The 24,804-nt window shown below is 38.5% G+C and overlaps 1 protein-coding gene across 3 annotated transcripts in view; it reads right to left on the bottom strand.

Annotated features, from left to right (window-relative positions):
* RNF115 (ring finger protein 115) overlaps window positions 1-24,804 on the bottom strand; it is an 84,389-nt gene that overhangs the window by 31,803 nt on the left and 27,782 nt on the right. For all 3 annotated transcript variants that reach the window (XM_030327782.1, XM_030327784.1, XM_030327785.1), the window contains exons 3-4: window positions 22,109-22,166; window positions 3,809-4,020 (exon numbers count right to left, since the gene is read on the bottom strand). In XM_030327782.1, coding sequence (XP_030183642.1) covers window positions 3,809-4,020; window positions 22,109-22,166 — 270 coding nt within the window. The remainder of the gene's footprint in view (window positions 1-3,808; window positions 4,021-22,108; window positions 22,167-24,804) is intronic.

A 24,804-nucleotide genomic window follows, 5' to 3' on the forward strand; every position in this document is an offset into this window, starting at 1 on the left:
GATATCACACAGCACAAACTATCTCCTGCTCTGTTTGAATTCCTGACTCAAAGAACTGTGAGTGATAATATGTGATTATTACCCTTCAAGTTACCAAGTTTTAGGATAATTTGTTATGCAACAACAGATAACTAACATATACTCTAATAAGGTACAATCTCAAATTTCCTCGACAGTACCTACTTCACCTTGTTTTGGGGAACATTAAATGGGCTTATGAATGTCAAGCCTGACATGGTATGCTTCCTGCATGCTAGCTAGTATTAATAGAACTTCAACTGGCACAGTTAGAACTATATTAGGGAAGTACGTGAGGTGCCTTAGGAGAGCACAAAGAAGGGTATTTGATATAGTCCTGAGGTCAGATGAGGTTTCTTAAATTCACCAGAAGATTAATTGGGTTAAGAAAGCAGTAAAAGGGGGCACCTGGGTGGCTCAGTCAGTTAAGCATCTGACCCCTCCAGTACTGGGTTCTGTGCTGACAGCTCAGAGCCTGCAGCCTGCTTTGGATTCTGTGTCTCCCTCTCTCTCTGCCCTCCCCTGCTTGCACTCTCTCTCTCAAAAATAAATAAACATTAAAAAAAATTAAAGAGAAAAAAAGAAAGAAAGCAGTAAAGGTATTTCTGCCAGAGGAAACAGATTAAGCAAAGATAAAGAAGCTAGAAACAGCATGGTGTATGCAGAGAACAAGCTTTATATTGGCAGAATAAAAGAAAAGCAGGAAGTGACAGGGAACAAGGCTGCAGAGGTTGGGAGAGTCCAAATACACAGAGGACCTTGTATGTGAGGTTATGAACCCTATGAGAATGGATGTTATACAAGAAAGTGATACAGATTTGAAAGTTTAGGTATATGATCCTGCAAGGGTAATGCGGGAGAGCTCTGAAGGAGAAGGAAGAGGCAGGAGGCTACTGCAAGAGTGCCGGCAAGTAAGAAAAGATGTGGATGTGAACTACAGGGGAAATGGCTGTGCAAAACAGGAGTTGAGAAATAGGAAATAAAGATCAGGAAGAATTAATGGCTGGAGACTTGAGTGAGACAAAGGAAAGAGTCCAGGTTAATGTCTCAGTTTCTAAATTGGGTAGAGAATGGTACTTCCAATCAAAATCAGATAGAGAAAAAGGATCAGGTTTGGAAGAAAAGAATTTCGCTTCCATCTTGGTGAGGTTGGAGCATCTATAGAATATCCAGATGGGAATGTCTAACAAGAGGTTATATATTCAAGTCTTACATTGGGGGAAAGGTCAAAATAGAAATACAGCTCCGAGAATCTTTAGTATGTAATTATTAGAATTATGAGAGAACCTAAGAGTTGAGAGACAAAAATTTTGCTCCCTCAAGGGACATTTGGCAATTTCTGAAGACACTTCTGGTGGTCATAAATAAATGGAGGGATGGGGGGGTGGTTACTACATGTAGTAGGCAGAAGTCAGGAGAGCCCCCATACGACGCAGAATTATCTAGTCCAAAATGTCAGTAAGTTCCAAATCTAAGAACCCTGCTACAGACTAAAGAAAATCAGAATAAAGAAAACACCTTGGGAAAACAAATATTTAGGAAATATCCACAAGAAGGAAAAGTCTGAGAAGAGGTAGATCGAGAAAACTTACTGTCATGGAAATCAGAGAAGTAGAGAATTTCAAGAGGGAGGAAAATGTTGAATTCAGTAAGTTAGAGCCAAACAATAAAGATTTCCGAGTATCCACTGGGTCTGCAACTAGAAGGTCACCAGCGATTTTAGTGATAGGAGGGCCAAATTATAGTAGCACAGTAATAATTAGAGATGAGAAAGTACACAAAATAAATGCAGAGTCCTCTTAGGAAATTTTATTGAAAAAGAAAGGAAGTAAGATTGGGCAGTAACTAAAGCGATGGTTCTCAACTCTGGCTAAAATCAGAATAACCTCAGAAGGTTTTAAAAATTACCAATGCCTAGATCTCACTCAGAATACCTAAATCAGAATCCTTGGGGACCGGGACCAGGCATCAGTGTTTCTTAAAATATCCTCAGTGACACTAATGTACAGCCAGTGTTGAAAACCATGCTGCGGAAGTGTGGGGGGGTGGGGAGTAGCAAAGGGGAAAAGGGGAGCAAGGAGAAGAAAATGGATGAAACTAAATCTCAGAAGAAGCTGGTAAAGAATGAATCAGAAACATGGGCTGGTGGAGTTACTTTGAAAACAAAGGATACCTCATCTCAGGAGACTGGAAGGAGAAATAAATATTAGGTACAGAAACTGGACACAGGGTTTTTGGGAGTTCATGTCTAAGGCCTCAATTTTCAAAATGAAGAATATAAGTCAGCTGCTGAGAATCAGCCTACCAGATGGGAAATCTGGAATGAAATTTGGTGAAAGATCAAAATATTTCCTGAGGGGAATGCAAATTAAAAGACTAATCAAAAGCACTGACAGTCTAATGAAGATTAAATATACTTTGCCAGTTGCAGGGGCATCGACGGGCACACTTAATGATTTTCCTCCAGCAGTGCTCAGCCATCCCCCAGGGGAGGAGCAAGGAAAAGCAGACCACAACACGGATCCAAAATTGGCAGTTTAGTGGGTGGGAGAAAAAAAAAGTGCCTAGGAAGTAAAATTTGAGAAGAACTAGCTAGGTTCAACAATGCAATCCACACTAGGTAGAGCAGCTAAAGTAATCTATATGCAGTTTAACTGGCACAGATTTACCTCTAACTGGCACAGATTTACCATAAATTCTTATAATGGTCTAAGATTTTTTGGTTTTCGTCCTAGACAATGCCATTAAATTAGATTTCCTATATTCTATGACTGTCCTAAGAAGAAATGTCTACAACTAACTTTGAAATTTATAAGATATAATATGAACTAATGGACAAACAGATGGATAGGTAGGTGATAAGTATAGTAAACTATTAATAATAAAACCTAGAGGTTGTGTGTATGTGTGAGGGAGTACAGGCTCTAGAACAGCATTGTCCAATAGGACTGAGATAATGGAAATGTTCTATGAGTGCTGTAAAATATGGTAACTACTAGCTATCTGTAGCTACTGAGCCCTTGAAATATGGCTGTGTGAAGAATTTTTAGTTTTATTAACTTTTAATTAACTTAAATTGATATAACCACATGTGGCTAGTGGCTGCCATGCAGCACTAGATTTATATATCCCTGGGTTCAAGTAAATCCTGGCTCTACCACTGATCCAGGTTATTTTATTTATCTGAGTCTCAGATTATTCTTATATAAATGGAGAACAGCAATGGCACCTACTAGTCCATATGGATTAAATAAGATAAGCAGAGAAAGCATTAAGCACAGTCCTACGCATATGGCAAACATTTACAAAATCTATTATTCCTACATGAGATCAAGCGCCAGCATCTGTTTTGCTCACCACTGTAACTCCAGTGTCTAATACAATTAGACAAGACTCTGCATTTATTCCTAGTAAATTTCATATTAAGTCCATTGCTCCAACTTGCTGAGGTCTTTTTGAATCCTAATGTCACCCAATATATTGGATATCCCTCTCCATATCTTCTGAAATTTTGATATACAAATGTATCACCTATATATTAATCTGAGACACTAATAATAAAATTAACCAGAGACCTATAGCATTAGTTTCATCATCCTTTAGTTTATCATCACTCGTTAACTGGTAGTAGTTGAGTACAGACATTCAATTTCTCTTCATCTTCATTCTTTCCATAGATCTCCATCTTATCCATAAAGGTAAGAAGTATGAGAACCTATAAGGATTAGATTAAGCCAATACGTCCTTCACTGAAACTACCATTAAAGAGAACTTAAAAACACTCACTCACCCTTCAATAGCTGGGGATCTATCAGGACGAGTACTTCCCCGCGATCTATATCTTCGAGTCATTGGCAGCCGTGGAGGCCGACTTGGTCCCCAGAAGTCAGTATGAGTTTGGTGACCCCTCTCATTGGCTCTATTATCTTGGTCCAGTGGACTGCTACTTAGAAATGGTCTAAAGTCTGGGAAAAACATCGTGTGGTCCAAATGTTCCCAGAGCTAGTAAAAAACAGAAATAACACATTACTCGTTTCAAGATCAGAGGAAAGAGAAAATGGTAAGAATACTGAAAAAAGAGAGGAATAATTTTTAACACTTTGAAATTAAGCAGCTCCAAACTAAAGAAGTATATGTTGGGGCGCCTTGGTGGCTCAGTCAGTTAAGCATCGGACTCTTGATCTAGGCCTAGGTCATGAGCTCATGGTTCATGGATCAAGCCCATATCTGTGCAGATAGTGTAGAGTCTGCTTGGGATTCTCTCTCTCTCTCTCCTTCTCTCTCTCTGCCCCTCCCCAGCTCGCATGCATGCTCTCTCTCAAAATATAGAAATAAACTTTAAAAAATTAAAGAAGTATACGTTTCCTCAAGTCTATGGAGGAGAAAAGAGATACCTTTCAAATGCAAGCATGAAGGCTGGGGTTTACATACTAAGAAACTTCATTTCCTTCACATAGAAACAAACCAAAAGCTGGACCCCTTCCTTAACACTGAGCTCATATCCACAGGCCTCTGACCAGTTCCCCTTCTGAAGTAAAAATGTGAGCCAGAGATGATCATGGACTTCTGTCCTAAGCATAAGTAACCATTTAGATCAATGTTATATTCTTCTGTTTTATCACAAATGACATCCATATTTCTACTATATAATAATCTAAGATTTAAATAAAATGGCTGTATTTACATACACTTGTAAAAAAGCACCATCACCACAGAGTGGAGACAGAGGTCTATAAAATACTTCTCTTGGATCTAGAAGCTACATCAGAAAGGGGTATTGTCAAAGCTGTAACAAGACAGTGCAGAAATATCTGTTAAGACTGTTCTGTTGTATATACTTTTATTTTATCACTAAAAGGGTGTTGTTGGGGGTATAGGGAGAGGACTGGGGGTGGGGATGTGTGTTTGTTGGGTTTGGCAAAGGGATTATTCAACAAAGAGTGAATGGAAAAAACAAACCACCACTAAAATAATTTAAATTTTATTTACCTGTACACCAGATACTTTAAGAGTTCCATAGAACAACACTACTTATTTCACTCCATCCAACCAAGTACATAATCCTGGTCACATCCTGTCTTTTTGTTTTGTTGCAAAGTTTTAAATCAAACAAACTTATTATTTAATGTATATATAATAACAGGGACACAAAACTGCTCGGCACATGACCTTAGGTCTTAAAATCCTCACAGCTCATCTCCAGACTAAACATTTCCTCCAGAGACTCATACTAACAACGGCCTCCTCTACAAACAGAGAAAGGGTCAGCAGCACAGCTGCGTGTTAAAGCTGAGCTGATTCTCGGGGCGCCTGGGTGGCTCAGTCAGTTAAGCATCTGACTTCGGCTCAGGTCCTAATCTTGCAGTTCATGAGTTCGAGCCCTGCGTTGGGCTCTGAGCTGACAGCTCAGAGCCTGGAGCCTGCTTCGGATTTTGTGTCTCCCTCTCTCTCTGCCCCTCCCCTGCTCATGCTCTGTCTCTGTCTGTCTCAAAAATAAATAAAAACATGTAAAAAAAAAAAAAAAAAAAAAGGCTGAGCTGATTCCAGACCCCACTCTAGTCTCAACATACTCAATTCTTGAAATTAAACAACTCTTGATTAGGTTTGTCAATAATGTTATTTTTTGCTATTTTTTCAAGTTTACATTTTGCTTCTTGATTTTCAAAGATGTTTCCTTCCCTTTTAATTAAAAAATACACAATCAATGTTACAAAAATGCAAACTCAGGATATAAAATATGAAGTGCAATCCAGTCTCCATTCAGCCATGACCAATTCCTACCCCTAATTCTACTCTCCTACCCAGAGGTTACTTTGGTGTATAGAATTCCAATCTTTAAATATAAGTGTTCACACACATGCACACACACTCCCTCCCCCTCCCCCTGTCTCTGTCTCTCTCTCTCTCTCTCTCTCTCTCTCATTCAACAAATGTTTGTTTAGCATGTACTCTGTCCCAATCACTTTCTGGGAACTGTTAAGATGCAGAAATGAATAAAATTTTTAAAAGAAAAAAAAGAACCTCTGCCCTAATGGATTTCATTTGTAAGTGGGAAAAGACACTACCCCTCCCCCCAAAGGAAGACAAACTGCAAACATTACATAAGGGATAAAAGCCATGGAGGGGAAAAAAGGCTTGCACTGACTTAGAACACACACAGTCATATCATTCTTTTCAACAGTAGCATAGCCTGGATGTTTTGTATTTTATCTAGTCTTTACCATTTTTACTATGATCTCTAGTATTTGATACATTTAAAATAACATAATAAATGAGGTATAAGAAAATAAAATATATACCCATGTAACCATCTCTTAGTTCAGGTCACTAAAGCCACCGAAACCCTGTGTGTCCCTCCCTGCCCCAACCTCCAGAGTTAACCACTACCCGTAATTTTTTATCATCCCCTCTTCTTCATAGTTTCACTAGAAATGCATATACCCCTAATAACATGGGCCTTATGGATTATGAAAGTGCTTTATGAAAGCACTTGCTTTCTTGGCTGCACATGTTGGTGCATTCATTTTCACACACACTTTATACCATACTTTTTAAAATCTTTTCTCTTCTCAATAAACATCTTACTGTTTCCAGGTTTTTGCTATAACAGCCAGTGTGAACATTCATGTATGTGTCTTCGGCTACAGAGGCAGAACAGTCTCTCCGTTGGTGGTCTATACAACTTTATATGGTCTATACGTCTTTACTTTACAAGGCAATGCCAAATTGTCTTCCAAAGTAGTTGTGCCAATTCACACATCCACCAAGAGTTTCCATTGCACCAGATCCTGGCAAGCACTAGATATCATAGGTCTTTTTTCTTTTTAGTTTTTACCAACCTACTAGATAGAAAATGGCATCTCACCGTAAGATTTTTGTTTCTGTTTTTGTTTCTGGTGTGTAAGAATAAATAGGAGGGTTTGTTTAAAATGTATATTCTTTGGCCCTACTCCAGAAAGTAAATTCAATAGGTCTGTAGTGAGCCTGAAAGACTCTCTTCAGCATATCTTATGTAGAAGGTCTGTCTATTAGCAATGAACTCCCTAAAACGTTGTTTATCTGGGAATGTCTTAATTTCTCCTTCATTTTTTTTTTTAACTTATTTATTTTTGACTGAGAGAACGCACGTGCAAGTGATTGAGGGGCAGAGAGAGAGGGTGAGAGAAAGAATCCCATGAGGGGCAGAGAGAGAGGGAGAGACAGTGCAGAGCCCGGTGCACAAGCTCACTGAATGCGGGGCTCAAACTCACGAACCGAACCGTGAGATCGTGATTTGAACCAAAGCTGATGCTCAACTGACTGAGTTACCCAGGCGTCTCTCTCTCCTTCATTCTTGAAGGACACTTTTGCCAGATTTTGAATTCTTGGTTGGCAGGTTTTCCATTCAATACTTTAAAATGTTATCACTGCTTCTAGCCTTTAATATTAACCCAACCTTGAATTCTTAGGATGAACACAGTACATTGCTGGACTCTATTCTGGGGTTTTCTCCATCTACATTCAAGTGAATTGGCTTCTGATTTTCCTTTTGTGTCCTATCCTTGTCTGGTTTTGCTATCAGGTTATCCTAGCCCCATAAAATGTAGTAGGAAGCATTCTTTCTTTCTTATGGAAAGCACAGAAATAAAATCACTAAGTATTTCAAATTTTGTTAGATAGTACCAAACTACCCTCCAAAGGGCTATACCAGTCTATACTCCTACTAGAGTATAAGAGCTTACATTCTCCATACTCTTGCCAATACTATTTTTTAACAACTTTTTAAAATTTCTAATGTCCAATCTGATAAGAAAAACATAAATAAGATTTCTCTAAATACTAATGAGATAAAGCACCTTTTCATTTTAAATGCCATTTGTACTTCTTATCATATCAGATTTATTTCCTTTTGTTTTCTAGGGACAGCCCCCTCTGGTAAAGATCACTTGCTTCTAGTCTGAAAAGTGGTTTACAACACAAAGTTTTTCTTGACTCCAAATTCCAAGGTAAATGCAACATTTAAATATCCAAAACTACACTTGCCTTTAATAAGTGAAAAAGTATGACCTCCTCCATGTTCTCCAACATCCAACTCACATAAACTATAGGAAATGTACAGTTCCTGTACTATATGAATAAAATTCCATAAAGTTTGCTCATAGAAAACTCTCCAAATGATCATTATAATTAATGTAAAAACTAAGTAGGGGGGCACCCGGGTGGCTCCACTGGCTGAACGTCCGACTCTTGATTTCAGCTCAGGGCATGACCCCAGAGCCTCATGTTGAGCTCTACACTGAGCATGGAGCCTACCTGAGATATTCATATTCTCTCTCTCTCTCTCTCTCTCTCTCTCTCTCTCCGCCCCCTCCCCTGCTCAAGCACACACGTTCTCCCTCTCTCAAATAATAATAAAACTAAATATGTGAAAATTTGAATAAAAGAAAAATCAAGCACCAAGACCATAATATCAATAATATGCATTGATAATTATATACAAATTGTTACCACATCTAACACATGTAAAAATTCTGAAGGAACCCAAGTTCAGAAGCAGCTTCAACATCAGCATAAGGCATTTTGTTACTTGTTTGGAAACCACAAATTAGTGCAAACAAATAATATCAATGTACCTGTCCCAAAATAATAGTGTACCCTGACCACAGAACACTGGATAAAAAACGCATTACACAAATGTATACCAAATCAACACCAAGATAAGAACAGTTTCAGGTCATTTGCCTCTGAGCAGACTTAGACAAGAATAAGAGGAAAAAAATAGCTCATATACAAAACTGGGTATTCAGAACATGGCTTACACAAGTAAAAACAGAGAACACTATTACAAAGTTTGGGTGAAACATTTAAAAGAATCACAGAGACCGTTTGTTTGACAAGTTTTGCTTGAAAAAGTGAAATGTTGGGGCGCCTGGGTGGCTCAGGCAGGTGAGTGTCCATCTTCAGCTCAGGTCATGATCATGGGTTCAAGCCCTGCGTCGGGCTCTGTGCTGACAGCTCAGAGCCTGGAGCTTGCTTCAGATTCTGTGTCTCCCTCCCTCTCTCTGCCCCCTCCCCCACTCATACTCTGTCTCTCTCACTCTCAAAAATAAACAAATATTGGGGCGCCTGGGTGGCACAGTCGGTTAAGCGTCCGACATCAGCCAGGTCACGATCTCGCGGTCCGTGAGTTCGAGCCCCGCGTCAGGCTCTGGGCTGATGGCTCGGAGCCTGGAGCCTGTTTCCGATTCTGTGTCTCCCTCTCTCTCTGCCCCTCCCCTGTTCATGCTCTGTCTCTCTCTGTCCCAAAAATAAATAAAAAATGTTGAAAAAAAATTAAAAAAAAAATAAATAAACAAATATTAAAAAAAAAATTTGTTAACTGAAATGTTATTCTGAATGGAGGTAAAAAGACAATGCTTCTGAAGATACATGGACTGAAATATTTATGTATTTCAATACAAAAAAACAGGATGTGGGGCACCTAGGTGGCTCAGTCCGTTGAACTCCAATTCTGGTTCAGGTCATGATCTCACGGTTCAGGAGTTCGGGCCCCACGTGGGGTTTGCTGCTGTCAGTGCACAGCCTGCTTCAGCTCCTCTGTCCCTCTCTCTCTCTCTCTGTCTCTCTCCCCCACCTGCGTGCTCTCTCTCTCTCAAAACAAAAACAAACAAACAAAAAAAACCAACCCAGAATGGGCAGTACTTTCCATTTAGTGCAATCTGCTATACGCTAACCATAGTCAGATGAGCACCTCTTAAAATACTATGGTCTGTTCCTCAAAAGTTAAAGAGTTACCATATGACCCAGCAATTTCACACCTAGTCATATACCTAAGAAAACTGAAAAACATATGGTCACACAAAAATCTGTACACAAATATTCATTATTCATAACAACTAAATAGTATAAACAACCAAATGCCCACCAACTGATGAATGAATAAATGAAATACTGTTTTGCCATACAATTGAAATATTATGCAGCCATAAAAAATTTTAAAAAAAGAATAAAGTACTGATACATGCTACAACACGGATGAACCTTGAAAACATTATAAGTGAAAAACATCAGTCACCAAAGTCACATAATGTATGATTTATATAAAATGTCCCAAATACGCAAAGCCACAGAGAAAATAAATTGGTGCTCTTACCTAGGACTGAGGGAGCTGGGGAAAATAAGGAGTGACTACTAATGGGTATAGGGTTACTTCTTGGGGTGATGAAAAAGTTCTAGAATTAGTGGGGATGGTTGTATACTATGAACATACTAAAACCATTGAATTGTACACTTTAAATGGGTGAATTATGTGGTATGTGAATTAGATCTTAAAAAATACTAGTCCCACAGAGATAAATCAATTTAGAGTACAATTTTGAAAAAGTGTACAACTTTATGAAAATATTAAATCAAGATAAGGAATACAACCATCACCTCCAAATGTATTCTAATGCCCCTAGGTAATCCCTCCTCCTACCCCTCCCTAACCACTGATCTTTCTGTGGTTTGTATTTTCTAGAATTTTATATTTTCTGGAATTTTATTTAAAGGGGATATTGTGTATACTCTGGCTTCTTTTACTCAATTATTTTGACATTCATCCACATTTTTACATGTATGTATCAATGGTTTATGCTCAGAAGTATTCCATAATATGGTTACCATAATGTGTCTAACCTTTTACCTGTTGATGGACATTTAGATTGTTTCTAATTTTCAGCTATTAGAAATAAAGTCACTATGAATATTTGTATATGTATTTATATGTGCAGATACATCTTTGAAGAAAAAAAAAACCAGCTAGTGTGTTTTCTAAAGTGATTGTGCCATTTTTATATTCAATTTCAGTTGTTCCACGGCCTCACCGAGTTATATGGTAAGCCTTTCAAATTTTAGCCATCCGGAGAGTTGTGCAGTGGTATATTTCACTGTTGTTTTAACTTGCATTTCCCTAATGGTTAATGACGTTGAGCATTTCTTTTTTTGATGTTGAGCATTTTTCTACATGTTTATTTGCCCTACGTACATCTTTTTTGGTGAAGATTATTTCATTTTAAGAAGTTCTTTATATAGCTGGATACATTTTTCTGCATGTTTATTTGCCCTATGTACATCTTTTTTGGTGAAGATTATTTCATTTTAAGAAGTTCTTTATATAGCTGGATACAAGTCCTTTATGAAATAAATAATCTGAAGATATTTTCTCCCAGACTGTGGCTTGTCTTTTCATTCTTATGAAGAAGAGTAGAAGTTTTTAATTTTGATGAAGTCCAATTTATCAGCCTTTTCTTTTATGGAGCATACTTTTGGGGTTATATCTAAGAAATCTTTGCCTAACCCAAGGTCATAAAGATTTTTTCCTATGTTTCCTTCTTCAAGTTATCAAAAGTTTTACATTTAGGTCTACTATCTATCTTGAGCTCATTTCTGTATATGGTTTAAAGTATGTATCTAGGGGCGCCTGGGTGGCTCAGTCGGTTAAGCGTCTGACTCTTGATCTTGGCTCAGGTCATAACGTTACAGTTCTTGAGTTCATGCCCCATATCAGGCCCTGCGCTGATGGCAAGAAGCCTGCATGGAATTCTGTCTCTCCTTCTCTCTGCTCTCCCCCCATTTACGTGCTCGCTCTCAATCAAAATAAATAAACTTTAATGAAGTATGTATCTAAGCTCATATTTGTGTACTGTGACTATCCAAATGTTTCAGTACCATTTATTTATTTATATTTTTAATTTTTTATTTTTGAGAGAGAGAGAAAGAGCACAAGTGGGGAAGAGGTAGAGGGGCAGGGAGGAGGGAGACAGAGAGGGAGAGAGAGAAAGGGAGAGAGGGAGAGAGGGAGAGAGAGAAAGGGAGAGAGGGAGAGAGGGAGAGAGGGAGAGAGAGAGAGAATGAATATCCTAACAAAGCTGCACACTCAGCGAGGAGCAAAACACAGAGCTCGATCCCACAACCCAAGGATCATGACCTGAGCTAAAATCAAGAGTTGGACGCTCTGGAACCAGAAAAGGCCCTGAATAGCCAAAACAATCCTGAAAAAGAAAACCAAAGCTGGAAGCATCACAATCCCAGACTTCAAGCTGTATTACAAAGTTGTGATCATCAAGATAGTATGGTACTGACACAAAAACAGACACTTAGATCAATGGAACAGAATAGACAACCCAGAAATGGACCCACAAACATATGGCCAACTAATCTTTGACAAAACAGGAAAGAATATCCACTGGAAGAAAGATAGGCTCTTCAGCAAATGGTGCTGGAAAAACTGGACAGCGACATGCAGAAGAATGAACCTGGACCACTTTCTTACACCATACACAAAAATAAACTCAAAATGGATGGAAGACCTAAATGTAAGACAGAAAGCCATCAAAATCCCAGTGGAGAAAACAGGCAACAACCTCTTTGACTTGAGCAACTTCTTACTTGAATGTCTCCAGAGGCCAGGGAAACAAAAGCAAAAATGAACTATTCCTTTTTAAAAGAATTTTTTTTAACATTTATTCATTTTTTGAGAGACACAGACAGTGCGAGTGGGGAAAGGACAGAGAGGGAGACACAGAATTCAAAGCAGGCTCTGAGCTGTCAGCACAGGGCCCAACACAGGGTTCGAACTCATGAACAGTGAGAACATGACCTGAGCCAAAGTCGGACGCTTAATCTGCTGAGCCACCCAGGCACCCCAAAAACAAACTATTCCCCATCAAGATAAAAAGCTTCTGCACAGCGAAGGAAGCAAACTAAAAGGCAACCAACGGAATAGCAAAAGATATTTGCAAATGACATATCTGATAAAAGGTTAGTATCCAAAATCTATAAAGAACTTATCAAAATCAACACAATCCAGTGAAGAAATGGGCAAAACATGAATAGACGCTTTTCCAAAGAAGACATCCAGATGGCTAACAGACACATGAAAAAATGCTCAACATCACTCACCATCAGAGAAATACAAATCAAAACCACAATGAGATACCACCTTACAGTGTGGCTAAAATTAACTCGGGCAACAACAGATGTTGACGAGGATACAGAGAAAGAGGAACGCTTTGCACTGCTGGTGGGAATGCAAACTGGTTGCAGCCACTCTAGAAAACAGTATGGAGGTTCCTCAAAAAGTTAAAAATAGATAGGGCTCCTGGATGGCTCAGTCAGTTAAACGTCTGACTTTGCCTCAGGTCATGATTTTGCAATTTGTGGGTTCAAGCCCCACAATGGGCTCTGTGCTGACAGCCTGGAGCCTGCTTGAGATTCTGTGTCTCCCTCCCTCTTTGCCGCTCCCTGGCTCATGCTCTGTCTCTCTCAAAAATAAATAAAGGTTAAAAAAGTTAAAAATAGAACTACCCTATGACCCAGCAATTGCACTAGTAGGCATTTATCCGAAGGATATAGAAGTGCTGTTTCGAAGGGGCACATGCACTCTAATGTTTATAGCAGCACTGTTGACAACAGCCAAAGTATGGAAAGAGCCTAAATGTCCATTGACTGATGACTAGATAAAGAAGATGTGGTATATATACACAATGGAATATTACTTGGCGATCAAAAATAATGAAATCTTGCCATTTACAACAACATGGATGGAACTAGAGTGTATCATGCTAAGCAAAATCAGTCAGAGAAAGACAAGTATCCTATGACTTCACTCATGTGCAATTTAAGATACAAAACAGATGAACATAAGGGAAGGGAACCAAAAATAATATAAAAACAGAGAGGGAGATAAACCATAAGAGGCTCTTAAATATAGAGAACAAGCTGAGGGTTGCTGGAAGGGTGTTGGGTGGGGCGAATGGGCTAAAGGGGCAAAGGGGCATTAAGGAGGACACTTGTTGGGATGAGCACTGGGTGTTATATGTAAGTGATGAATCACCAAATTCTATTCCTGAAACCATTATTACAATATATTTGAAAGGCTATCCTTTTTCTCCTGAATTGCCTTTGTTCCTTTGTCAAAATCAGTTGTCCATAGTGTATGTCTGTTTCTAGACTCTGGATACTCTGTTCTTCTGATCTGTCTTCATGACAATACCACTGTCATGATTACTGTAGCTTTATAATAAATTTTGAAATCAGGTAGTATTGGTCCTCCAACTTTTTTCTTCTTTTTCAAAGAAGTTTTAGCTATTCTACATATTTGCATTTCCATGTGAATTTAGAATCTGCTTGTCAATTTTTTAAAAAAATACTTTTAATGTTTATTTTTGAGAGAGAGAGACAAAGACAGAGACAGAGCATGAGTGGGGGAGGGGCAGAGAGAGGGAGACACAGAATCCAAAGCAGGCTCCCAGGCTCTGAGCTGTCAGCACAGAGCCCGACACGGGGCTCGAACCCACATGCTGTGAGATCATGACCTGAGCTAAAGTCGGACACTTAACTGACCGAGCCACCCAGGCACCCCTTTGCTTGTCAATTCCCATAAAAAAGCTGACTGGGATCTTCACTAGAATTATACTGAATTATAAATGACATCTCAACAATATTAAGTTGATCCATGAGTGGTACATATTTCTCCACTGGTGTTCTTCAATTTCTCTAAGTAACATGTTATAGTTCTCCATGTTCAGATCTTAAGACATCTTTCTGAAACTTAAAATATTTAATATTTGTATACAATAGTAAATTATTTTTTAACTTCAATTACCAACTGTTGCTAATATGTAAAAATATATTTGATTTTTGTTTTTCTTATATCCTGCAACCTTGCTAAATCCACTACCTCTAACAAGGGCTTTCTTAAAGATTCCATCAGGTTTCCAACATAAAAGACCATGTCAGTATGTCTTCACTTCCAATGTGGATGCCATTTATATGTGTGTGTGTATCTCTCTATCTATCTTAACTTATTACACTGGCTAGAACCTCCAAAACAACACTGAACACAGGTGATGAGGGAAGACATCCTGGTCTTGTTCCCGATCTTAGCTAGAAAACACTTTGTTTCACCATTAATTATGACGTTAGTTGTAGGATTTTATTAGATGTTCTTTGTCAGATTAAGGAAATTACCATCTATTTTAGTTTGCTGAGAGTTTTTATCAAAAATTAATGTTAGTGAGCATCTGGATGGCCCAGTTGGTCGAGTGTCCAACTTTTGATTTTGGCTCAGATCATGATCTCACAGTTAATGGGATCAAGCCCCGCCTCGGGCTCCACCCTGATGGTGCAGAGCCCGCTTGGGTTTCTCCCTCTCTTCTCCTCTCTTCTCCTCTCCTCTCTCTCTCTCTCTCTCTGCCCCTCCCCCACTCAGATGCTTACTTTCTCTCAAAATAAATAAACATTTTTTAAAAACTGATGTTAGAGGGCGCCTGGGTGGCTCAGTCGGTTAAGCATCCGACTTCGGCTCAGGTCATGATCTCGCGGTCCGTGAGTTCAAGCCCTGCATCAGGCTCTGTGCTGACAGCTCAGAGCCTGGAGCCTGTTTCAAATTCTGTGTCTCCCTCTCTCTCTGACCCTCCCCCATTCATGCTGTCTCTCCCTGTCTCAAAAATAAACGTTAAAAAAAAAAAAAAAAAAACTGATGTTAGATTTTGTCAAATGCTTTATTTGCATCCATTAAGATGACTGTATGATAGTCTTACTATGGTGAATTATGTTGATTTTCAAATGCTGAACTAACATTCAAATTATGAACTAACTTTGTATTCCTGAACTGAAATAAATCCCATTTGAGTATGATGTCTAATCCTTCTCATAGTGTTGGGTTCTATATGCTAAAATTTTGTTTAGAATTTTCACATCTATGTTCATGTTCATGAGGGGATATGTCCATAGTTTTTCCCGACTCATGGTTTTTAGATATTAGAAACCTAAACTATATATTCATCCTGAGAAAGGTAGTAACTGTTATTAGCAAGTAGGCAAAGAAGTACAGGGATCTCACTTATCATGGAAATAAAGCTTCTACTTAGAAGTAAATGGAAGGATGAATAAAATTATTGCAAACCTCAAAGCTAAGAGGACAATTTAAAGACCTATACTTTAAAAGGTCTGTCTCCAGGAAATAGATTTGTTCAATAAATCAAGGAAAAATTAGAATAGTTTTTTTTTTAAGAATAATAAACAACAACAACAACAAAAAAGAATAATAAACAGGGCACGTGGGTGACTCAGCTGGTTAAGCAAGGACTCTTGATTTCAGCTCAGGTCATGATCTCGTGGTTTGTGGGATCAAGCCTGCTGTCAGGCTTTGCACTGACAGCTCAGAGCCTGCTTGGGATTCTCTCTCTCCCTCTCTCTCTCTGCCCCTCCCCAACTTGTGCTCTCCCACATGCACACTCTCTCTCAAAAATAAGTAAACATTAAAAAAGAAGAAAAAGAAACATTAGAATAATTACAAGGAGCAGTAATTACGAGGAGCAGAAAGAAAAGTAAAAAAAGTGTGCTCAACCTCAAATCAACTCAGGGGTGTGTGGAATATAAGGTTTAAAAGTAAATGGACGGGGCACCTGGGTGGCTCAGTCAGTTAAGTGTCCGACTTCAGCTCAGGTCATGATCTCACAGTTTGTGGGTTCGAGCCCTGCGTCGGGCTCTGTGCTGACAGCTCAGAGCCTGGAGCCTGCTTGGGATTCTGCATCTCCCTCTCTCCCTGACCCTCCCCCACTCACACTCTGTCTCTCTTTCAAGAATAAACATTGGGGCGCCTGGGTGGCGCAGTCGGTTGGGCGTCCGACTTCAGCCAGGTCACGATCTCGCGGTCCGTGGGTTCGAGCCCCGCGTCAGGCTCTGGGCTGATGGCTCAGAGCCTGGAGCCTGTTTCCGATTCTGTGTCTCCCTCTCTCTCTGACCCTCCCCCATTCATGCTCTGTCTCTCTCTGTCCCAAAAATAAATAAAAACGTTGAAAAAAAAATTAAAAAAAAAAAATTTTTAAAAAGAATAAACATTAAAAAAATAAAAAAATAAGTGAATGGAAATTTGGGGCACCTGGGTGTCTCCGCCAGTTGAATGTCCAACTCTTGGGTTTCGGCTCAGGTCATGATCTCATGGTTCATGGGATCAAACCCCACACTAGGCTTTGTGCTGACAGCATGGAGCTGCTTAGGATTCTCTCTCTTTCAAAATAAATAAATAAACTTTTTTAAAAAATAGTAAATGGAGATTCAGAGGTTTGTAATACACTGGCTGGGCAAGAAAAAGGCCCTCAAAAAGAAATCTTAAGACTTGGTTGCAACCATGACAAATTCCTAAATTTTACTAAAATACAGAACTCAAATACTATTCATAAAGAAAAATTATGATGTACAATCCCCTATCCCCCAGTAATATAAACACTGTCATAAATAGTCTCTGGAAAGGCCCCTCCTCCCAAATGACTTTAAATTTACAGGCCATGGACTCTGGGCAACTGGCACACACTGAACAGAAAACTGGCAAGGCTGACACCAAGAATATGTTATTTTACCCTTCTTCCTTCAGTTACCATTAAGTTTGTAGTCTTTGCTTGACAACAGTGTTATGGGTGTGAACTGAGTAAGCACTGAATTATCAAAAGTTCTTTTTTGAACAACTGCTGAAAAGCTCAGGAGCTTTACTTGATTGACATTTCCAAACCGACTGGATGTGAAGCAGGTACCATGAAATGAGCTTTACGTCTTCACATTAAAAAGTGAGACACATGGAAAGATCTGGTTGAATTAATTCAAACTTTAAGATTCAATCCAGGCTGCAACTGCTCAAAGAACCCAAATTCTACTGGTCAAGTAAGTGCAAGCCCTCTGGCTGAGACTAAGAGCAAACAGGTAAAGGATGGTTAACCTGGAGAAGGATGGCTTAAAATCTTAACTCCTTTTTTACTAGGTTGAATCATTTAAAATTGCCATTTCTGTAGGTCAGAAATAGAATATTGACAATTTTATTTAGTTCAATGTAATTTAATTCTACACTGTTTTTTATTATTTCGGAGCCTTCTCCACAGGTCCCAAGAGCCCACACAAAGAACATAAGTTGGTATTGGAGAGTCTTTCTTCATGGAGGTAAAAGCGAAACTTATCTCACATATCACTAATCTTCTCCCCCAGCTGCCACAGTCACTACTCCTACACCCCTGCTAATTTCAGGCTTAAATTACTGAACCCAAAAGTGAAGAGGGAAGAATCAGATCTCCCATTTCCATCTCTGACCCCTTCACTCATCCTTCGTTATTCTTCTCTACCAGAGGAGTGATGTATCTTACTGGTGAGTGGCAAGAGCCTAACATTGGCTGATTCATTTCTCCAATGGATGGAGTTCACATTTTAGGACGCTATAAAAATGCAGAAGGAATGGTTCTGAATATGAATGCCTGTTCTGCAACCTCTAATTCTTAGGTTAGTCATCCTATGTAAACGAAGGATGTCGACTTGGCCATGGATCAATTATGTTCTCCAATATGGCTGAATAAGACTAAATTTTTATTTCCATCTGTCTGGCTTCTGTGGTTTATTTCTCAAGGTGTTCTAGACTCAGAGGTTAAGGGAAAAGATACAATCAATGATCAACCATCACATATAACCAGACATGTTTAACACAAGGTAATAGTTTAATAAATACAGGGTAGATGTGAGATAATATAATCTCAAAATATGTAATTCTTTTAACTACAAAGAGACAAAAAAGATTTTTGACGTGATCCTAAATAAATTTTAAAAAGCAGAAATACTCTGTGAATGCCTCTGAAAACAGTTATAAAGCATGCATGTGAAAAATGTAAGATATTATGCAAAGAAATAAAGCTAAAATAAGGTGATGAGAATACAGGAGATTTTTTATTTTTTAAAAAATCTTCTTAATGTTATTATAGAATCTTTCGGTGCCTATGCCTCAAGATAAAACCTGAAAGGAAATGTATGGAAAAAAGGAGCTCTTGGAATAGCGGCACTCCAGATGTTTTTTAATATCTCTTAATTGTCGTTATAATGCCACATCATGTACCAAAAGAAATTTTATTCAAATAAATATAAATCAGAATGCTCAGAGCACCCCACCCTCTTGTGTATACCTGGGAGTTCTGTTTCCAGGAAGCCATCTATCTTATTTTCTGCTAATCCAAGGCAGCAGTCACAGCCACTCTTGCACTGAAGTGATCTGTTTAGGTAAGCTGAGACTCTCAGATCAGATGTCTCACTGGTACCAGGTCATGGTCAGCTTTCAAGTAATCAATGAAACCCTCATGTAGCCATGGGCTCAATTCCCCAGGTTACCACCAGGAACCTCACTACGGCAATGTCCTTCCTCTCTCCAAACTGCTAGCAACATTTTTAGGTTCATTGTCCACTGACCTTCGCGCAATACTCAAACAAAGCTCCCATTTAACTGGCAACCCTCCTCCCACCCTCACTCCATCTTTACCCTCTTTCTGTCTTCCCCACCCCAAACCCACTTAATTAAAAGAAAAAAAAAAATCAATACCGATCTTGTTGAAAGTTTTGCTTGGACTAAGTCTCTTCTAATATATCTAGCATTTTAAGAAGTCAGCTATTAGTAAAGGCTAATTATAGAAAATAGCCTCTGTCTTTCTTTGTACAAGCAACTCTGGCTGAAGAAAAACAGAACAAAATTGAGCATAAGTTTTTGCTGAAATATCAACTAAAATCTGGAAAAGGAAAAAAAACTTTGGTTGCTATTTATAATTTTCTACGTTTTTTTATCCAGGGACAAGAGTATAAAACCCTACAATTTATGAATACTATTTTGAGATAATTTTTCTCACCTCATTGCTTTTTTAAATACCATCTACCCTGTTTTAACTTCTCTATGAAGGAATTTTACCTTCCTTCACTCATGCACGGCGGGCACATTGGCCTGCACATCTAGCATGTATTAATTCATTTAATCCCTGTGAGGTAGATGTTATCCCCAATTGACAGGCGAGGAAACGAGGCACTGAGAGACCCTAAGTAATTTTGCCCAGGTTACATACCAGTTACATACCAGCTCAACCCAGGATGAAGCTGAGGCAATCTTGTTCCAGACATACTACTATGTTGTCTGACCTTTCCTGCTAGAGACTGCAGCCCCCCAATCTCTCCCTTCTCCTGTGCTTGTTACATACACCCCACAATAAGCTTATCACACTCTGTATACTCTTTGTTTTCTTATTTGCTTCATATGTGTTTGTACTTGTTCCCCAACTAAATTATAAGTTCCTGGCAGGCAAGGCAACCATGACATTTGCTTCTTGCCCCTACTTCCAGCAGATTGCTATTTATAAAACATTCAATACATCCTTTTTAAGCTGATTGATTTAAATCCCTGGCAATTTCTATAACATTATAAAAAGAGATTTTTTTCTATTTTCTAAATTCAAAAAGGAGAAAACTGACATATTCAAGCATGATGACCAGAGAGTTCTACAGAGGGAAAACTGGGCATAATCCTGCCCTTGCTACAACCCTAAGGGACATGAAGCCACGGGCTATATGACTCAGCAAAATTACTTTAACACCTGAAGGATAGCTCATGCCATCAATGACAGATTTAGCATTACTAAAGTTAGGAAACTGACTACCTATATTTATTTTTCTTCTTAATGCATCTCCTCCTGGTGAGTCATATCTACAAAACTGACAGACTGAAGTTTTTCCATTTCCTAAGAGAACTAACATTTAAAGAAAATCAGATGAAGTTTCTTCAGCATATGTATAATCAGTAAGTGACAATCTGTGTTAGCAGGAATAGCACACACAGGGAAAAACATACTAAAATCAGAAAGGCTTCCAGGCCTGGCAAGCATACTAAATTTTAAATAATGTTTTTTAATCCATCAAAACAAGAAAATAAAAATGGGTGTTCAAAGACATGAAATGTTTTAAAGCACACGCTAATCAGCCCATGTACTAAGGCACTTCAGAGTTAACCAAAAACCTTAAGACTGGATATTAAGAAGTACACAGACCATAAGTAAAAGAAAATACCCTTAGTAAAACAGGACTTTTACTCAAACATTTCATCAAGCTTCTTGACTGTAATTCTACAACATAAAAATCTGGGGGACTACAGGTCTTAAGAGAAATTTCAGAGGATAAAGGAGAGAAGCTTAGGGTTTTATGGGCTTCTTATTGAACACCAATTTTCCAATGCACGGCTAACAGCTTTAATTTACACACAAATAAATATCAAAAAATTGTGCTAGCTCTCTAATGCAGCTGAGCTATCTCTGGAAAAGGCTAATGTGATCCTGAAATACACACAAAAAATTCTGATTATGGCATTTAACTTTTTTTCTTTTAGCATCTGTTAGCTTTCTAAAGCCAACCAAGTTGTGTGGCAATAGAAGCAAAAGCAAACCGGTGTTTCTTGTAGGCTGAGACAGATGGTCTGTTCCTTATGCGCTACAGTCTCTAAATTATTAAAAACAAAGAGCCACTTACCTATACACTTAAAAATGGTTAAACAGATTAACCATTAGAGTTAAATAGGTTAAATAGGTAACACCACTTACCTATACACTTAAAAATGGTTAAAATGATCAAAAGCAAACAAAAAAGGAATTTTAAGCCAATGAATAAAGTGAAAAAGAAAATTACTCTGAATTTAATGTAAAATGGTCTTCCAAGATGCAGACTAATGCGTTATTTTCAAATCACAGTTCTCCCCAAAAATATGGACACTACATTCTATAAAGAACTATAAATTAATTATAGGTCCACCTTGAGATCTGGAGGCAAGTAAATACAGTATTCTTCATCTGGCCCCCTAATTCCAATCACACCAAACCACCACGTTCATTAGAGGCAACCTCTAAAAAGCAGTACTTCTGTGTACAGTTGAAGATTGTGCCTCGTTGTGACTTCAATTACAACTCATTCTGCCTGCTCTTTACTGGGCTGTCACATCACCAAAGCAGAGTATACAGCACCGTTGTTTCACAAACAACACAGCTTTTTTTCTCACACCACCAAGTTTAAAACAGCACAGATGAAGGAGGTTACTCTCTCTTCATCAAGGGTTTACCAAAAGTAACATGCCAAAGGCCGAACTACTAAAACACAAGTATCTTCCTGAGGGCTACTCTTGCACACATCTTTCTTATAGACTCTGATGTTCTGCTGCACTGGGAAGTGAAAATCCATCAAGATTTTAACACCCACCCACTCCCTACAGAATCCCTACAGCCAAAGGAAAACTTACCTCTGCAAAGTGTGTTGATGTGCTATTGTCTATCCGGCTGCTGCCACCACCTACAAAACTGAAGAGAAAAAGGAATGAGTACCGGTTCTATTCCTAGGAACGAGCTTCCCTCCCAGAAGCTAAATATAGAATGGTACAATGAGAACAAAGCCCAATAAGGAAAAATAACTCATCCCAACGTGACACCTACGAAGGAAATTATGAAGAACTGGCTTGTGGCTTAATCTATGAAAAACATTTTAACAAACTACAAAATCAAGCATAAATCAAGTGAAAAATTGAAAAGAGGGGCCACCACAGAGTGGGAAGAAGGACCCACAGCCAGCAATGCAATTCAAATTTGACCCAGCAAGAGAAGAAAAACATTTATTCTCAAAGAGGCGAAGAACTAAAACAAGATTCTCGAAACGTTTCACTAAAAAATCATTCAACCACCAGATGAACACAACATGTAAGACTATTTGGGAATGATTAAATATAGTACTGCAAGGGGTCTGGTACGATATTTAGCACATTATAAAAGAACTCAATAAACATTTATTCTCCTTCTGACAGTTTTCCCTATTCTTTGATTATCCTATACATCCTTCAGGGCCCATCTCAAATGCTACCTCCTTCATGAAGTCTTTTCTGAGCTCACCAACCAAACGAGGATCCTCCACACCCCTCTGCACTTTGACTTTGATTCTAAATTCTACCTTTTTTTATAAATATCTAGTATTTGTCTCATCCATTTCTAATCCTTCCCTCCTTTCATAAATATAAATTCAGAGGGTAAAGACTGTATTAATACCACAAATATATGTAAAGTGTTTACTGTGTGTCAGACATTATACAGAGCACTCATCATTTTTGAAAACCTGAAACGCTGTATCTTATGTTGATAACTTGCAAATAAAAGTTGAGTTAAAATTGAATGTGGAAACAAAATAACTACTCCTAAAGATTAGGGAGAAATATCAGATCCCACTGTCCCATGAAATTTGCAAAAAAAAAAAGAGAGCGGAAAATGGCCAACACTTTGTGGGGCAGAGAGGGATAGAAAGAATCAGAAGAACTGCTAGATACCACTTTTACTTCAAGAGACACAAGCCTACAAACATGTACACACAGTCACTCCAATGATACAAGTCCACAAACTACAGGAGCTTTCAGTTTCAGAACGCCAATCCAGGCACTGAGCTCAGCTCACTGAGGAAACAAACACACCCTGGTTAGCCTAGAACCAAAAGTGAAAAAGTAAAGCTAATGCCATCCCCTATGCAGCCATGCTCAGGCCTTATTCGCTAATGAGAAACCATTTAACACTTATATTTGTTTCAGAAGTTAAAAACACTTTTACAAAAACATTTCAAATGTAGAACAAGCCCAGAAATACTAGTACATTTATGCTAAATTACGTAAATAATTCAACTACCACCATCTACCCATTTTATTGCTCAAGCCTAGATAGGCCTCCAGGGCTCTTTCCTGCCTTTACTATCCGGTTTCAGAGATTAAAATATCCTTGGTAATTAAAGCTATCAACTCTATTTTTTTATAGTTCTGCTCCCCTTGAAACTCCCTCAGCATTCCCTTTCCTTAAAATTCCTCCATATTTTAAGAGTGACAGGGCTAATCATAGAGAAGGGACAACCACATCTCCTGAGAAATGTTCTCACAAATGTTACAAATGCCCCTCTGACGAATGTCTAGTAGCATCTGGAGCCCATTATCCAGTACCTACATGTAAGGACCTCTTCTCATTACTTTTTACCATGCACTACTTACACTATAATTGCTAAGTATGCAAACCAGCAAATGTTTAGGAACTTCATAAAAGGGAATATCATGCTAGCTCTAAAATACTGATTCTGAGAAAAAGGTTTCTTCAACCATTTAAAACACTGATCTTTCAGGGGCACCTAGGTGGCTCAGTCAGTTAAGACTCTTGATCTCAGCTCAGATCATAACCATGATCTCACGGTTATAAGATGAAGCTCCATGTCCAGCTCAGCACATGGAGCCTACTTGGAATCCTCTCTCTCCCTCTCTGCCCCTCCCCTGCTTGCACGCACCAAGGCACACACTCTCTCAAAATAAACAAACATTTAAAGAATAAATAAGTAAAATACTGATCTTTTAAAAGACATAATCTTTACATCTGAGTATTTGCTACCAACAGCACTTGCACAAGATAACCTTTGACCTACAAAGGCACAAATAAAAGAATTAAGTCAAGTGAAAGCAGGATCCATAAAATTCATAGTTCCCTGCTAAAAAAAAGATTCATCCTGCAGTTGATCACCATCTGCACTTAGAACCGTACTTTGTATACAGGGCTAAAGAAACCAAGGTTACTACTTAGAAAATTTAGAAAAAAAAAAAAAATAAGCCAATTAATTGCTTCCCAACAACCAATATGCTCCTTACTTAACACATGCACAGCATAAGTGTTTGCAGTAAGTATGTGATGCAATTTTAACAGCACAAATAAAAAGCTACCCCAAGTTAGCATGCCATTCACACAAAATTGCTACTTTCACTGTCATGCTAATCTCCACAGGTTTAGAGCTAGTATTATGTTATTTAAAACCAAGGCTATTAGATCAACATGTAAGTGTTTGTACCAAACTTGATCTCATGCCATATACTGCCCCAAGAAGCTCCAGTTCATGTACACATATAATCGCCAATCGTTAATAAAGTTAAACTAA

Source organism: Lynx canadensis, chromosome C1, assembly GCF_007474595.2.
Source record: "Lynx canadensis isolate LIC74 chromosome C1, mLynCan4.pri.v2, whole genome shotgun sequence".
Lineage (NCBI taxonomy): Eukaryota > Metazoa > Chordata > Mammalia > Carnivora > Felidae > Lynx > Lynx canadensis.